We start from the raw sequence: 18,564 nt of genomic DNA on the forward strand, positions 1-18,564 counted from the left end.
AAGTATATGAAAAGAAGAAACAGACCATTTACAAAAGGGCAAATATAAGAAAGCAGACATTACATGGCCCATTCCCCACCCTCACCCCACCTACCTGAAAAACTCAGCCCTTGTTATTGAAAACATAAGATACAGCTATAATCTGGATACTTTGGTACCTCATCCCTGATTAAGTTCAGTATCAAAGTGTTTTGTTTTGCACATACTATTCCTTCCCCTGGCATTTGCCAGTAAACTTTAACAGTCACTTCATGATAATTTTATAGTTTCCATAGTGTATCCTCAATAATTTAGATTTTTAAAAAGGAATATTTTTATGGATCTATTTCTTTATATATTTCTCCCATTTGTCATAAGTGAATTTAAAATTAAAAAGTAGTAATAGCTAAAAATGGCATTCCAAGTTTTCAGAAAAAAAAAAAAAACAATTTTATAAGGACTGAAGTGTTTTGGCATATACCAAATTTGAGGTAAAAATAATCTATCAAAACTAGCAATAAAAATAATTTTCCTTTACTGCAATAACATAAACTCTTAGTTTTGTTTTTTAAAATAACCATTTAAAAATGGATTACATTGGAAGCATTTTTTTCATACAAATTCCAATACTTCTGACTTTGGTAATTGGGTAGAACATGCTAGAGAAAGAGAACTAGTTTATATTTTTACACATTCGCCCATCTAGCCATTTGATTCTCAAAATAATTACATCAAGTTATTTGGCATTCATACCAACATTCTTAAGTTGAACTGCAACATAAATGTTTATTTTCAATTTGTTTTAGAGACAGGGTCTCAACTCTGTTGCCCAGGCTGAGTACAGTGGTGCAATCATGGCTCACTACAGCCACAAATACCTGGGACTCAAGCAATCCTTCTGCCTCAGCTTCCTGTGTAGCTAGGAACACAGTTGCATAGCACCATGCCTAGCTATTTTGTTATGGGGTCTTGCTATATGGCCCAGGTTGGTCTCAAAGTCCTGGGCTCAGGCAATCCTCCTGCCTAGGCCTTAAATTTTTAATTTTTAAAAGAATTTGCCTATGCAGCAATCGGACTGAGGGGGGTAGAGGTGTGTGTGTGTGAACCAATCAGGAAAACCAAATGAGAAGCCCCATATATAGAAATACAAAGGGTGAGAAGTTAAACAGAAAATGTAAGACTCGCTGTTCAGCAGGAAGAAACTATACAATTATTTTATCCCCACAGGAATGCCAGTTATTAACAAAATAAATAAAATGAAAGATTTACTATGGACTTTCAACCTAAAGATGAAGAACATATGGTTAGCTAATAATAGTAAACAGTTCATGCAACTATGTAAATAATAAAAGAAAGCAATATTGCACTAAAAGGGGAACCTTGTAGGACTAATTCACCTCTTTCATTGACTCAAAGTAACCAGCCATTTCCTGTATGCACTGGCAAACCTGGCTTGCTCCACGTTCCGACAGGTGGATAATACTTGATCAATGAACCTGTGCTCCATTTCTAGGCCTAGGGAGTCTGGAACTGGTGTCCGCTTCAGGCGTTTGGTTTCCTGGGAATAGCCTTGCTTGCTAGAGTCATTCAGTCCATCTACTTCCATTGCCTGAGACAGCTGGGGGCCTGCTGGGATAAGGTGCAAGTCACTCAAAGTCTCCCCAGGGCTGTCTGCAGGTGACAACTGGGTCATGCTGTGAGGAAACCTACCATTTAAGTGATGCTGAAGGTAGAAAATATGCCGCCTGCGATAGAGAGGGGAAGGAAGAGAATAAAGAAAATCACATTACAAAGTCAAGCTTTTCCAGAAAAAAAAGTTTGCAATTTCAAAACATACAGTATTCAGTTCACTGCCCATTTCATAACCAAGTTATACAGAGGAAGGAGGAAAAACAGTAGAGATGATGTTCCAGGATACTTGGACAAAGAAACCCTTATAACCCCAGCTTACAGGTTTGTTTGTAAGAAAGAATAAGGTCCTAAGGTTTTTCATAAGCATTTACTGAGATGACAATGACTTGGAGATGGTACTCTATGGTAACTGTAATATAAAACTAGAAATATGTGACAGTCTTATTTCTGCTATAAATTATAAATATAAAATAAAACCAAAAACAAACCTCATTGATATCCTAGAAGACAAGTGATTCAGAAATAAGGGGATTGAACAGTTCCTTTAGAGGCTTACTCTGTGGCCTCTATCAAATACTTTAATAAAAATAACATATCTGTTGTAGCGGGTCTTATTCCCTAAAAGTCAACTGAACTTTACCCTAAATCCATCACCAACTACAGTTTTAAACATCCACATGCACTGGGGATGTGCTGGGCTCTGAACAAAACATGTTAAAAGATACAGTTCCTGTTCTCCCTCCGAGAAGAGCAGCTCTGCCCTTAGAACCACCTAGAATTGTTTGTTAAAAATGAAGATTCCCGCGTCTAATCTCCAAAAATTTCAATTCAGTGGGGGCACATCTATGTACAATGAACTGTATAAATTCTAGGTTGTTACATCTCATCATTCACATTAGCAACTCTAAGCCCTTAAGAGTATTCTATTCATTTTCCTTGCACATTCTGAAGCAGACAGGGAGCATACAATGTACCAGTTTTACAGGGGGTAAAACTTAAAAGGCTAGATAGGCTGCCTAATGACAATGAGTCAGCAGTAGAAAACCGGCCTATGTAATACAGGCATACCTAGTTTATATTATGCTTTGCTCTAATGTGCTTTGCAGATATTGTATTTTTTATAAACTGAAGGTTTGGCAATCTTGTGTCAAGCAAGTCTATCAGCACAATTTTTCCAACAAAATGTGGTCACTTTTTGTCTGTGTCACATTTTGGTAAATTACTAGTATTTCAAACTTTTTCAAGATTATTGTATCTGTTATGTGATTTGTGATCAGTGATCTTTGATGTTACTACTATAACTATTTTGGGGTGTCACAAACACACCCATATAAGATGATAAACTGAACCAATAAATGTTGTGTGTGTTCTGATTGCTCCACCAACCAGCTCTTCCCCCATCTCTCTCCCTCACCCCAGGCTTCCCTGTTCCCTGAGATACAACAATATTGAAATTAGGCCAATCAATAATCCTGCAATGACCTCTAAGTGTTCAAGTGAAAGAAAGAGTCACAGGTCTCTTACTTTAAATCAAAAGCTAGAAATGATTAAGCTAAGTGAGGAAGGCATGTCCAAAGCTGAGACAGGCTGAAAGCTAGGCCTCTTGTGCCAGTTAGCCAAGTTGTCAATGCAAAGGAAAGTTTTTGAAGGAAATTAAGTGGTACCCCAGTGAACACACAAATGATAAGCGAAACACAGTCTTACTGCTGATATGGAGAACGTTTTAGTGTTCTGGATAGAAAAGCAGATCAGCCACAACATTCCCTCAAGCCAAAACCTAACCCAGACTAAGACTCTGATGCTCTTTAATTCTAAGACTGAAGGAGGTGAGGAAGTTGGAGAAAAAGAGTTTGGAGTTAGCAGAGATTGGATCATGAGGTTTAAGGAAAGAAGCCATCTCTATAACATAAAACTACAAAGTGAAGTAGCAAATGCTGATGTAGAAGCTGCAGCAAGGTATCCAGAAGACCTAGCTAAGATCGCTGATGAAGGCAGCTATACTGACAAGAGATTTTCAATGTAGATGAAATACCCTTCTATTGAAAGATGCCATCTAGGACTTTCATAGCTAGAGAGAAATCCGTGCCTAGCTTCAAAGTTTCAAAGGACAGTCTGACTCTTGGTAGGGGCTAATACAGCTGGTGACTTTAAGTTGAAGCCAAGGCTTATTTACCATTCCAATAATCTTAGGGCCCTTAAGAATTATGCTAAGTCTATTCTGCCTGTATGTTGACAGCACATCCGTTTAAAGAATGGTTAACTGAATATTTTGAGCCCACTGTTGAGACCTGCTGCTCAGAAAAAAAGGATTCCTTCCAAAATATTACTGCACATTGACTATGCACCTAGTCATGTGAGAGCTCTGATTGAGATGTACAAAAAGATTCATGTTGCTTTCATGACTGCTAACACAGCATTCATTCTCTAGCCCATGGATCAAGGAGAAACTTCAACTTTCAAATCTTGTTAAGAAATACATTTCATAAGGCTATAGCTGCCACAGATAGTGATTCCTCTAATGGATCTGGGCAAAGTAAATTGAAAACCTTCTGAAAAGGGTTCACCATTTTAGATGCCATTAAGAACATTTGTGATTCATGGGAGGAAGTCAAAATATCAACATGAACAAAACTTTGAGAGAAGGTGATTCCAACCCTCACGGATGACTTTGAGGAGTTCAAGACTTCAGTGTAGTAAGTCACTGCAAATGTGGTGGAAATTGCAAGAGAACTAGAATTGGAAGTGGGGCCTGAAGATGTGACTGAATTGCTTACAATCTCATGATAAAACTTGGATGGATGAGGAGTTGCTTTTTATGGATGAACCAAAAAAAAAGTGGTTTCTTGAGATAGAATCTACTTCTGGTGAAGATGCTGTGAACATTGTTGAAATGACAACAAAGGATTTAGAATATGACACAAACTTAGTTGATAAAGCAGCAGCAAGGTTTAAAAGGACTCTAATTTCGAAAGAAGTTCTACTGTGGGCAAAATGCTGTCAAACAGCATCACACACTACAGAGAAATCTTTCATGAAAGGAAGAGTCAAACTTCATTGCAATCTTATTTTAGGAAATTGCCACAGCCACCCCAACCTTCAGCAACCACCACTCTGATCAATCAGCAGCCACCAACATTGAGGCAAGACCCTTTACCAGCAAAAGATTGCAACTTGCTGAAGGGTCGGATGATCGTTAGCATTTTTTAGCAACCTAGTATTTTAATTAAGATATGCACTTTTTTTTTTTAGACATAATGCTGTTGCACACTTCTTAGACTACAGTGTAATGTAAAAGTAACTTTTATATGTACTGGGAAACAAAAAAAAATTGTGTGGCTCACTTTATTGCTATATTCACTTTATTGCAGTGGTCTGGAACTGAACCTGTGATATCTCTAAGGTATGCCAGTAGCTTAAAAGATCTATCTTCCCTCTTGAAAACGTGAAATAAGTGTCTTGCTTTTAAGAGAAAAAGAGCATTCTCTACTAATGAAGGTGCCAAAGGGGGGAGATAATCTTTCATGTTCTGAATATATTTAGTAAGGAAAAGCAGCTGACCAGGTCTCCTCAAATAATCTGCAAGACAGACTAGACTGGAGAAAGAAAGAAAATCTCAATAACTTTAGAAATAGGCAATTTTAAACAATGCCTACCTCCTTTCTGCCTAGCACAGGCAAGTCTTTCATTTACAAATACAACGCTATGGCCTAAAGTAGAATCTGTATTTATGAAGATGAAGATGCCTCCAAATAAAGGAAGTTCCAAAAGAAATGAAGCTGGGAAGGGGTCACATACGTGACTTCATTCCAACATACTGTCAAATGTACTCACAACTGAAGTTGATAGGTTGCTAACCCTTTTTCACTCTTTGCTACCAGACTTTCCCCTCTCTCAGAGAAATTCTCTTACACTTTAAACAAAAAGTGTCAAGAGATTATACTTCAGGTAAGTTAAGTTGCAGACCATCAGGGTTGGAAAAATGATAAAGCATACCTTATTCTCGAGGTCTAATCAAATCTCAATCCTGACTGTGCAACAAAATTATGTGTTCAGGTTTTTCTAAAAAAAAAAAAAAAAAAAAAGTGCCAGGCATGATGGCTCACACCTGTAATCCCAGCACTTTGGGAGGCCAAGGCAGGCAGATCACCTGAGGTCAGGAGTTCGAGACCAGCCTGGCCAACACAGTGAAACTCCGTCTCTACTTAAAAATACAAAAATTAGCCAGGTGTGGTAGTGGGCACCTATAATCCCAGCTACTTGGAAGGCTGAGGCAGGAGAATCGCTTGCACCTCGGAGGCAGATTGTAGTGAGCCGAGATCACGCTATTGCACTCCAGCCTGGGCAAGAGCGAAACTCTATCTCAAAAAAAAAAAAAAAAAAAAAAAAGAGATGGCAGCAATCCATCCTAGATATGCTAAATCTTAGTATTTCCAAGGAAGGAGTCCAAAAACTTTTTATTGTTTTATTTTGGAACTAACACAGGTTATTCTGTTGCACAGTCAAGGTTGAATATCACCATCCTAAGCTGCAGACAGAGATCTACATGAGGAATCTCTTATTAATGATGACGATGATGATGATGATATGGTAACACAAAACCTCTTGTATTCACTCAGGCAAAGCTCCACAATCAGATGACCATGTTTACCCAAGCAGGCAGGAATCAGGTGTAACTAACACCTTCTGCAGCTCTCCTGAAGACATGCAGTTTTGTGTAGGAAACAGATTTTCCCTTTTCTTACCTATGACACCAAAGGGTTTCATGTCCTGGGTAGGAATCAATAAGATCAGTGCTGAATTCAACTTCTTCTTCTAGAAGATGGGGAAGATTAATCCTTGGTTCTTCTGTTGAAACTGCTGCTTCTTCATCTTTTGGAAGAACTAGGGCTGGCTCACTTCTCAAAGGATTTTGCTCCATCACAGAACTGTCTATCACAGTTTGGCTAATCAAAGACTTAAGCAAAAACTGGCGGTAGTGAAATCCACTGTGGTCTGAAACGTGCATAGATGCCCAATGTTTAGTAGAAGATAGTTCATCAAGAAGAATCTTGTAAGAAGAAAAAAGGGAAGTAAGAAGAAGAGTTCCCAAAGGTTCTTTCTTCCTCCATTATTGCCTCTGATTTCTCTTTGATTTGTTCCTTTTTTGACAAGACCATTCTTACCAATATTTTGTACACAATGTCCAGCACAGTGCTCTCACTTAGTGGAAGCTTAATACATGCGAATTTTCTCTTTCCCATATAAAAGTGATAGATATTTTTTTAAGACTAAAGAATTTAAGGACTCATTTGTCATCCTTTCCCTAGACCTTGACTACTCACATTCTGATTGGTACACACAGAGAAGGAAAGTCAAATTATAAAATAATGATGAGCATTAGGGTATTCATTTACAAGTAATGCTGACGTAAAAGGAAAAATATAAACTCAGATTACTTTGATATAAACTTTATTTTACATTTAATAAATGTGTATAATATGTAACTTATTATCTCTACAACAATAGGCTCAGTGAAATTATTTGTTCTTCAATATAAGTGCCATGAGGGCAGAGACCGTGTTTGTCTTGTTCACTACTTAATTATAAGGGATTAGTAGAAAAACATGATGCACTAATAATAAGATTTTTTCAAGAGCTCGTGACTTTAACTATTTGTCTCAAACTTATTTAACATTAATAATAAATGGGTTTTAAAATAACTGAAATAAAATTTAGCAGCAAATTGTTTAAATCTTTGTGATACCAATATCTTGCAAACTAAAGAATTTCAAATGAAATGATTTTTTTAAAAGCAGCACTTATGCAAAAATAATTTATTTGAGAGTGTCTTGGACAGGTCGCAAACATAAATCAGTGAAAGGTATATCAAGGGCCTACCACGTTCCATCAGAGGATTTTCAGACCAGCTAAGGAAAAAAGACATACATTTGTGAACAGTTAACAATACAGACAGCATAATGCTGAATGACACCTTTACCTGTTTGTCAAAGGTCCCAGGCAAATGCCTTCTCCTGTACCATGACTTTTTTCCATTTCTTACACCATTTTTCTTCCCCAGGAATCTTTCCTTTTCTTGAACCCCCATAGTACTTATGTATTCCATCACATTTATTAAAGAATTTCAGTGCATCTCTTCATTCCCATTAAACTCAGTGAGTGAGGGCTTTAAGATATTTATTCATTCCTATTTGATACTTCAATCCCCATATACCTACTGACATCAAAGTGGATAAATATTATATGAAATGAATGAACAATTTAATAAATAAGGCAAATAGTAAGACTACTTCCAGCCAAGATAGTCAAGTTGTATCAGTGATATGTTTTAAACATCTCCTTTAAGTTCCAATGAGTTTATTCATAGCCACCTAAATTTATTCCAGAGGCTATAGCTGGCAAGTCTCTGAGAAATGGAAAACAGTATCTTTATTTGATTTTAAACGGTGAGCAAAAAATAGCACCAGATAAACTCCTACCTGAAATAAAAATCAATCTTACATTTATTACATTTTTGAAAAATAAACCTGTAGAACATTCTGGCTATAATACAGCAGCTTTTTTATTTTGGCATGGCTTCTTAATATGGATTGAAAAGAGTACTCCACTTATTTAAAATGAACTTACATAATATGAAAACATCTAGATTATTTCTAACTGGATATTTCTATGTATAAAATTGCAGTTTATTATTTAATTTGGAGGCAAAAATGGCACACATATAAAAGATGTTCTGGCTGGGCATGGTAGCTCATACCTGTAATCCCAGCACTTTGGGAGGCTGAGGCAGGCAGATCACCTGAGGTCAGGAGTTGGAGACCAGCCTGGCCAAAATGGTGAGACCCTGTCTCTACTAAAAATACAAAAATTTGCAGGGCGTGGTGGTGCATGCCTGTAGTCCCAGCTACTTGGGAGGCTGAGGCAGGAGAATAACTCGAACCTGGGAAGTATAGGTTGCAGTGAGCCGAAATCGCTCCACTATACACCAGCCTGGGTGACAAAACAAGACTCCATCTCAGAAAAGAAAAATATATATATATAATTTCAAAAAAATCAATTTCTTAAAAAAATTCTTAGGCTTTTAAAGAGAAAATCCACTATATTCTTTTCCCTAAGATATAAAGATGCATACTAAATGAAAGAAGAAACTTTAACTGGAATTTCAGGGCATTTTCTTGTTAGAATAAAAAGATATAAAGATACAGGCAATGATTTTTTTTAAAAAGACAGCAATTACTTTTAAGTGATCCAATTAACTTTTAAGTGATCTAAAGATACTATATAAAGATATGGCTTTAATGTACGGTACTGATGGGATAAATGACCTTTATATGATACACGCTAAATATCCTTCTTTTCCTACTTCCATATGAAAACATGAATAAGTGAATAAATAAACTACAAGAAAACTGCAGATGCAGGGCTATGAAAAAGAGGGATAACGTGCTAAAAATGAAAGACTATTAAAAATACATATGCCATAGGTCCTGTAAACTTTTAAAAATAACATTTGGGTTTTCCTGTGATTATAAAAGTGATACAAAATGATCAATATAGAAAATTCCAATAATATGGAAAAACACAAAAAAGCAAACAAAAATCATTATTTTGTTGGCCAGAGATCACTACTTGTAACATTCTGGCAGAAAACAAATCTTTCAACTTTTTTTCTATGTATGCACATGCACAGAGTTTATTTTTAAGAAAAATCTGGGATATTCTTTTGTACCAATTTTATTCTACTTCAATTATAAATACATTCCTATGGCATTAAATATTATTCTGTAATTTTTAACTCGTAAAATATTTCACCCTCAAGATTATCAGAATTTAACCATTCCCTTGTTTGTTTCTACTCTTGTATAAGCAACACTCATATATAAATCTATATACATATCTAATTATTTAGGAGAAATTTCTAGAAGTATACTTGCTGGAACAAAGAAAAAAATTTTATAAGGTTCTTGATATATACTGTCAAAGTACCCTGCAGAATGGCTGTATAATTTATACTCCTATTGGAAGTACATATTAATGCTTATTTCCTAAATTCATCAATACTTTAATCTTCACTAATTTAATAAGCATGTTTCATTTTAATTTACATTTTCTTAATTATCATTAAACCTAAATATATTTTCTTGTGTGATTACTTTTCCTTTGTTTCTTCATTTATGAACTGCCTATTTTGCCTAATTCTCTACTTTTATGAATTATCTAATTTACTATTTGTGATAGTCATCATTTTTCTTATGAGTTTGTAAGAGGTCTTTACATATTAAAGATATTAAGTCTCTATTTGTCATATGTGCTGTAAATATTATTTTCAATATATTACTGCAACTGATTTTTTAAATTCTTTTCTTTTTTTTAAAGATTGGGAGTCAAGTAAAATTCTTTTGTTTCTTTTCTCCCTCAGGTCTATTGAAGTATAAATGACAAATTAAAATTCTGTATATATATGTGTATATATATGTATACACATATATACACATACACACACACACACACACACACATACATATATGATGTACGACATATTGTTTTTATGTATACACTGTGAAATGATTACCACCATCAGGTGAATTAACATATCCATCACTTCACATAGGTATTTTATTTGTTGTGGTAAGAACATTTAAGATAATGCTCTTAGAAATCTTTAGGTATACATTATTAACAGTAATTACCATGTTCTACCATTAGACCTCCAGAACTTACTCATCCTAACTGAAACTTTGTACCCTTTAACTAGCAACTCCCTGTTCCCCACCACAACCCCTACTCCTGCAATCACGATTCTACTCTCTATTTCCATGAGTTCAACTTGTTTAGAGTCCACCTACAAGTGACACCATGCAATAGTTATCCTTCTGCGCTTGGCTTATTTCACTTAGCATAATGTGAGTCTCTTTTCTTCATATAGGTTTTTATTCCATTTAAAGTTCAATTTGGTATTTAAGATTAAAAAAAAAAAACACCTAACTTTCTATTTTCTAAAAAGTCAATCAATTTTACCAGCATCACAAATTGAACAAGGAATCCTTTCTCTAATTATGTGAAATGCCATATTCATCATTAATGAAATATGTACATATTATGTATTGGAATTTGTTTCTGGACTTTATATTCTGTTCCATTACTGAGTCTATTTTTGAAATAGCAGCACAATTTTAATTACTCTATCTTATTAAACATTTAAGTATCTAATGGTAGAGTGTTCTTTATTGTTTTTCCCAACAATTTCTCAGCTATTCTTTAAGCTTTATTCTCTCTAATGTACTTTAGAATCATTTTTGAAGTGAAAAAATAAATCAGTGGTTTTTAATATATTCACAGAATTGTGCAACCATTGCTGTTATCTAATTTCTAACGTTTTCACCATCCCCACAAAACCCCATTCCTATTAGAAGTTACATCCCATTCCCTCCTCCCCAGCCTCTGGCACCCACTAATCTGCTTTGCCTATTCTGAACATGTTATATAAATGAAATCATACAATATGTGGCCTTGAATCTGACTGCTTTCAATCAGCACATTTTCAAGGTTCATCCACGTTATAGCATGTATCAGTATTTCCTTCCTTTTTTATGGCTAATGTTCCATTGCATGGATACACCACATTTTGTTTTCCATTCCTCAGGTGAGGTATTATTTTATGGCTATTATAAATAATGTGGTTATTAATGTTCTCATACAAGATTTGGTATGGAATGTGTTTTCACTTCTCTTGGGTATATACTTAGGAGCAGAATTACAGGGTCATATATGGTAATGCATGTTTTTCTCCAAGAATATGATATATATTAACTATAGTTTTATTAATATATAGTGATTCTATGTTTATTTGAGGAAATGCCAAACTGCTTTCCACAGTGGCTATACCATTTTACATTCTTACCAGCCATAAATAAGAGTTTCAGTTTCTCCACATCCTAACCAACATTTGTTATTGTCCGTATTTTGGTGTGAAGTGGTATCTCACTCCCTGTGGTTTTGATTTGCATTTCCCTAACAGTAAAGATGGTGAATATCTTTTCATGTCCTTATTGGTGGTGTGGGTATGTTTTTTTGGAGAAATGACTATATGTGCTTTTTTTATGTGAAACTTGTAATTTGCCAGTAGTAATAAACTGCCTGACTGTGAATCTTTCCTGCCACACTACCCTCAAATATAAAAATATTTTAAAATTTACTTAAACGTTTATTTAAGCATGCAGACATCAGAGAGAACATAAAATAGAAAATTAGTGTCATAATTCCACCCTATACTACTTTTAATCAATCTTTATTCTTTAACCTTTTTCTGACTAAAAAACAAATACGTTTTTATAAAAAATACAAGAAAAAAATCTATAACATTGTTGTGTGTATGTATAAATATCTGTTCAGCATTTACCACGTGTCAAGCACTGTTCCAAACACTTTAAAGTATTTGCAGTTTCATTCAATGCTAATAAATACATTAAAAATTATATTAGGCTGCTGGGTGCGGTGGCTCACGCCTATAATCCCAGCACTTTGGGAGGCAGAGGCAGGTGGATTGCTTGAGGTCAGGAGTTCAAGACCAGCCTGACCAACATGGCGAAACCCTGTCTCTACTAAAAATATAAAAATTAGCCAGGCGTGGTAGTGGGTGCCTGTAATCCCAGCTACTTGGGAGGCTGAGGCAGGAGAATTGCTTGAACCTGGGAAGCGGAGGTTGCAGTCAGCCGAGATTGTGCCACTGCACTCCAGCCTGGGCGACAGAGCGAGACCCTGTTTCAAAAATAAATAAATAAATAAATAAATAATAATATTAGGCCTACCCTAGTATAACCTATTGTGAATACTTTCCTTTAAATCATCTTCTAAAATATAAATTTTAGTCATAACAAAATATTCCAATGTGATGGATTGTAATCTAACAATTCCCTCATTATTGAAGGGCTACAGCTTTTCTAGTTTTTCACTACTATAAATGCTATCTTTATATATCAAACTTCTATATTTAATAGCCAGTGTTTATTGAGCACTTAATTAAGGCACTTTGATAGCCACTTTATATGAATCCTCCCATTCAATTTGCATCACTCAGTGAGATAGGAATTATCGTCACCCTCTTTTTCTGGATGAGAAAACTGAAGGTTGAAGAGGCTAAGCAACTTCCTCAAGACTATATAGCAAATTGGTGGTAAAGCCAGAATGCAAAGCAGGTCTGCATGACCACTGAGTGAAGCTTCTAATCATTCTACCATACTTCATCTTCCATTATTTCTTTATGATGAATTCCTGGAAGCAGAACTCTTAAAAATAACACCCTATTTTAAAAAGTGTGGTAAGTGCTGCCATGTTGCCCTTCAGTAAGATTATAACAATTTGAATAATGCTCATTTTCATACTCTTACTAATACTCGATGCCAGCACTTTAAAAAGTCATTTTCAATTTCCTAAGTTAAAAAATGCTGGCTCATTTCATATATATTTTTAAGCTGATTTAGACTACTGGTATTTTTGTGATTACCTCCTATAATAGACAAAGCATAGTAGTAAATGTTCTAGGTGGGCCCAATGGCTTGTAACAACAGAAAGGGGATTTTGCAAACTTAGGACTCCTCACTGACAACAAGAGCAAGAGATGTTGCAGTGGCAAGTGGTGAATGGAAGAATGGTAAGTCTTCCTCCAAGGGCGGGTCAAGGAAGGATGACGACATCTGAGCCCAAGAGTGGACCCTGGCAGCTGAGCTCACCATTAATGAGTTATAACTCACCATAAATGAGTTATCTTTACCACCAGATGGTCTCAAGCAACCAAGAGTTTCACTTTGGCCCCTTGTTCCTGATTTTATGGAAATGCCTCTTGTAAAGGTCCACATCACGGCAGAAAAATTTCCAAAGATCTCTCGGTCAACCTAGACTCCGCCTTCCTTTTTATCCCCAATCCTCCCTATATCTCTTTCTCTTCCCATACACTATCAAGTCATGCATCTGAGATGACCACCAAGCACTCCATATCCCTGACAACCCACCAAACAACTTGTAATCACGCCTCCCAACTCAATGTATCTTCCTTCCCCCGGCAGCTATTTCCAACGAGCGCATCCTAGATGAAGAACCATTTTTCTGTGCTCCCATTGTATTCTGATGCTTTGTAATTGTTGGTCTACTTTCTCAACTAGATTTTCAATTTGTTGAGAGCAAACACTTTGTTTTACTGCGTATACAGGACAGTCGGTGGGTATGATAGGGTTTTATACTTTTTCATCAAAAAATTGCACTGAGTTGATCAAGCAAACTGGTAGCCAATTTTCTATCTCTGGAGAACAGAGAAAGGAACTAAAATTGAGTGAATCTCTCTCTCTATTAGATGCCCAGTAATTTACATCCATTAACTCAATTAACTCTCACAATAATCCACTAAGGCAGACAGTAGAGTCCCTATTTTATAAATGAAAACAATAAAACCGTGCTTTCCACATACAGGTAGTGGGGCCAAAATCTGAACCTAGGTTGATGTGATTTTAAGCCTTGACTCTTTCTATTCCATTAGGCGGCCACCCCTCCTGAAACTCAAAGCCATGTAAACTGGAAGGGGGAAGGCTTCTCTTCCAGAATTATTGGCTTAAAATCCTCTGGAAGTAAAAAGTCTCCCATTTGCCCTGGCCAGGAAACAAAGAGAGAAATGGGAGCATGGGAAGAGGGATGTAGGAAGAAGAGGATGGTAAGTTAAAATTACATAACACTTCCCCACTTATCTGAAAGCACCACCTGGGGCACTTCGATCTTCAACTTGACCTCTTTTAACTGTCTCAAGCCTGAGAAGCTTTTTAGATGAGCACCCTAGATTCTTATGGCACCGTGACACCATCAGAAAAGAAAAAACTGAGACACTGTAGTATATAAAAAGGAGCAAAAGGGACACCTGGCTCTCATTCTGATGAATAATAAGTGGTACAACTGTAGCTAAGTCTAAGCCATTAAAATTCTCTGGAAATCTCCATCTCCTCATTTCTAAACTGAAAGGATTAGGCTGTGAGAGTTTCCAAACTGGCTCTGCATTCAAATAACCCTGAGTCAGTGGAAAATACTGATCTTTAGATCCACCCTCAGTCTGCTTTAGTAGGCTTGGAGTGGAACTTAGGAATCCCCAGGTAATTTTTTATAGGCTCAGCCAATTTTAAAAACACCTGGGTGAGACTGTCTATCCCTGCCCTCCTCTCCCCCTTTTCAGAGGACGAAAGTGTGAAAAGACAGCCAGCTGACTTAGTATATTGTCACATGACCAAATACTACCAAGAAATAGCAATTCCAGTTCTATAAGGCTTAATAATCCCTTCCTGTTTCAGGATAGAGTGAGTTATGCTCAATCTTCGTCAGTTGGTTAAACCTGCCTTGCTTTACCAATGCACTAGCCTTAAGACTGCCAAAAACAGCACTGGTGGGGAATGCAAGCTTTTTATTTAATTACAGGGTTTCTCCAGAGGTAGGAGCTGTTGCGATTCTCTCAAGTTGCCAGACCATCAGTTTATCTACTCATTCAAAGCTCTTCTGAGGATGAACTACTACCAGAAGATTTTACGGGCAGACAGGCAGTCTGCCCAGGAGACAATAATATCCCTACCTTGACATCTAGCTTGGCCAAGTGCTGTAAAACCCAGATGCGATGGGACCAAGCATTATAGTTGCTTGGGTATCTCCCTGCTGCTTCACCGCAGACCTCCATCTCTTCTTGTATGAGTCGCTGTGCCCTTTCTGCGGGAATTGTTCCCAAGTTTCCTTTGGTCACAAAGGAAGGCAAGGAGGTTTCCTGAATTAGCTGTTGTAGCACCCATCGCCTGTTAAGGTAGCATGTGGGAAAGAGAACACAGAAAGAACATAAGCCAGAGAGAAAAATAACCAGTTTTCATTGTTCCTAATTTAATTTCCATTCAGAGACAATGCAAAATAATACCTGTTTATAAGTCTAGTTTTTTGGAGATGGGGAGGGGTTGTTTTGTTGTTTATGATGATATTAAATTTAGCAGTATGGATGAAGGGTGGAAAATGGATAAACAGGAAAAAAAAAAACTTTAAAATCTGTAATACAGAGAATGTCATTACTTCTAAAATGACAATCCCAAAACTCCACTTGGCCAGGAAATCTAAAGGCAATTGGTGTGTGTGTGTGGTGGTGGTGAGAGGTTATAAATTAATGGCTGATAAATATTACAAGGAGTCATGATTCACATCTTTAAGTACATATGCATGCCTCACCCTATGTGCATTTGTTTGCAAACAAGAAGCTGCATTCTGACAGCTTTCATTCAGCAAAATTCTGTATTATAGCATAAAATCTGGAAGGTAACAAATATAATTCATTAAACCATTAAGGAGGTGTCAAAATATCCTTATCTACAAATTCTCCCTTTGTCTATTTAAGATTTGCATTAGCATGTATTTACATAAAAAACACTAGTGTTTCAAGCTACTTAATGTGTTTACTTTGTACCAGTAATTTACTCATATAAAAGCATCTTTTAGACTAAAGATTTCAAACCCAAAGGTATAGGAAATTGAGTAAGAAAACTCACTTTGTCATTTTAAAATAATGGAATTTCTTATTTAACAACAAAATATTGCTTGATAAAAAAAATTAGACAAGCCAAACTGATGAATGCATATTTAACAGTTCCTTTCCCCTGCCACCATCCCTTTCCAAACCCCCATACACACAGTCATATACCTTTCTGTGGTATACGATCTCAATTTCTAGTCATGAAGGAAATACAACTGACTATGTGGTTTGGAAGAAGCTGACCTTCAATGTTAACTAAAGGCACGGTTACCACTAAGACACCTTGAACGGACATAAGATCCTAAAAATGTCCAGGATTTAAGAAAAATTAGAGTGGCTTAATAAACTGAGAATTTCAGAGCGATTTCTTTATTGGTCCTGACCAGCAAGCCCACACCATCCCATTTTGGTCAAATAATAGTAGTTACACAGGGTCCAAGAGGAAGATGCTTCCAGGTGGCCAGGATTTTGAGAGTCCTAAAGTGCATTCTGGCTATCTGTCCCAGGCTTTTAACCTAAAAATGTTCTTTGTATGTATGGTTTTTAGCAACTTTAGCTCAGCCTACACAGCATTCGCCTCAGCTGCCCTTCGCTTTCTCTGTAAGTTAATTTTAATAACCACAACCATCACCACCACCATCTTTACCAGGAAAACAACCAAATGCTTTTAAAATCCATGTTGCTCATTACAGTTGAGTATCTATAAATGCAATGCCCACAACTGCTTCAAAGAGTTAATAATAGCTAACATTTATTGAGTATTTAATATGTGCCAGGCACTGTGGGAGTGTTACACGCATTAACTCATGTAAACTTGACCGTTAACTATATGAGATAGGTGTAATTATTATTCTCATTTTACAAATGAGAAAACTGAGGCTTGGTGAGTTAAGTAATTTCCCATGAACACTTAGGTAGCAAGTTATATAGCTCCTAGATTTAAATGTAGGTAACCTGACTTCAGAATTCATGCTCTGGAACCAATAAGTAACCTTGCCTCTCACATGCCATGTTTCTTTCTCCAGCCATTCTGAATCCCAAGTAAGAGTACTATGTTATAAATTAACCACACCTGTGAATCCATGTTTCTGGACTCTTTGGAAACTTAGTTAAGGCGAGTTTTCCCAGATGTAAATCCTTAATTGGATTTAAAGTGCCAGAGAGGATCAGCTCTTTCCTATAAAAAAAAAAAAAAAAAATTAAACATTACTTTATCCTTATATCCAAAGGTTCTACATGGCTTTTAATATAACCTCATTGTGAAGTGAATGTCTAAGAATTTAAAAAAAAAAAAAGAAAGAAAAAAAGCCCAAGCCACTCTGGGATATAAAACGCTCATAAATGTGACATGCAGTAATCAAGAATGTATTCTCATAATCCCAATGTAACAAATTAATAGGCAGAAACAGAAGCTCTTAAATCAACAGGTGAAATTTTAACTATTTGCGTGAGGGTAAATGGGGTTTTCTGGCCTATCTCATTTCCAAAAGTTGTGAGACCTGAAAGACGTACCTATAGGGCCAATCCAATACCAGTCAAAATTGGTCTAGTTTCCTAAATAGGACTTGACATGGTCTGTTTCATTACAAAACCACACATACAACAAACACAATATGGTTGAGATGTAAGCGAAAAAAAAAACAATTCATGGAATCACTATTCTAACCAAATTACTATTTTTTATTTTTGAATTTTCCCTTCTACTTTTCCCTATCACACATACATTTTAATATATAATTTTACATCCTGCTCTAATTATATCTTAAAAATTTCCCCATGATTCTATATAATCTTTGTAACGAACATTTTAAATGATCAAATGTTTTCATTTAGTAGCTATGCTTTTCCCTTCTTGTTAGACATTTAGGTTGCTTCAAACTTTTTGTTATTTTAAAACAAATCTGGGGGGGGAAAAAGCTTTGTGCTTATAACTTCTTTCTTTTGTATTCTTACTTTGGATAAGTTTCCAAAAGAGCTATTAACAAGATAAAATACTTACATGAACCTTGATATACGAGGCCATTCCTTTTTAAAATATTAATATAAGCAGCAGAAGTAATAGCAATGTAATGTTTTGGTTGTTTTTAAAACTGTTCAAGCCCAACTAAAGCTTCAATGCAATCAGTTGTCCCTTGGTATCTTGTGGGGGCTTGGTTCAGGACCTCCCACGGATACCAAAATCTGCCAGTGCTCAAGTCCTTGATATAAAATGTGTTGCCATATAACCTACGCACATTCTCCCATATACTTCATATCATCTCTAGGCTACTTATAATACCTAATACAATGTAAATGCTATATAAATAGTTGTTATATTGTTTAGGGACTAATGATAGGAAAACAGAGTCTGAACATGTTCACTACAGAAAGCAATATTTTTCCCAAATATTTTCTATCTGCGATTGGTTGAATCCATGGATGCA

The 18,564-nt window shown here is 36.0% G+C and overlaps 1 protein-coding gene across 7 annotated transcripts in view; it reads right to left on the bottom strand.

Annotated features, from left to right (window-relative positions):
• Positions 1 to 497: 497 nt before the first annotated feature.
• The window catches only part of PTAR1 (protein prenyltransferase alpha subunit repeat containing 1), a 43,237-nt gene continuing 25,170 nt past the window's right edge, over positions 498 to 18,564 (bottom strand). For 3 of the 7 annotated variants that reach the window (XM_032164250.2, XM_058445214.1, XM_058445215.1), the window contains 4 exons: positions 17,214 to 17,318; positions 15,209 to 15,422; positions 6,354 to 6,658; positions 498 to 1,724 (listed from right to left, as the gene is read on the bottom strand). In XM_032164250.2, the coding sequence (XP_032020141.1) occupies positions 1,382 to 1,724; positions 6,354 to 6,658; positions 15,209 to 15,422; positions 17,214 to 17,318 (967 nt within the window). In that variant the 3' untranslated portion in view covers positions 498 to 1,381. The remainder of the gene's footprint in view (positions 1,725 to 6,353; positions 6,659 to 15,208; positions 15,423 to 17,213; positions 17,319 to 18,564) is intronic. The other 4 variants (XM_032164252.2, XM_032164251.2, XM_032164254.2 and 1 more) reach the window with 4 other exon arrangements.

The sequence above is a fragment of the Hylobates moloch genome, unplaced genomic scaffold (assembly GCF_009828535.3).
Source record: "Hylobates moloch isolate HMO894 unplaced genomic scaffold, HMol_V3 SCAFFOLD_10, whole genome shotgun sequence".
Classification (NCBI taxonomy): domain Eukaryota; kingdom Metazoa; phylum Chordata; class Mammalia; order Primates; family Hylobatidae; genus Hylobates; species Hylobates moloch.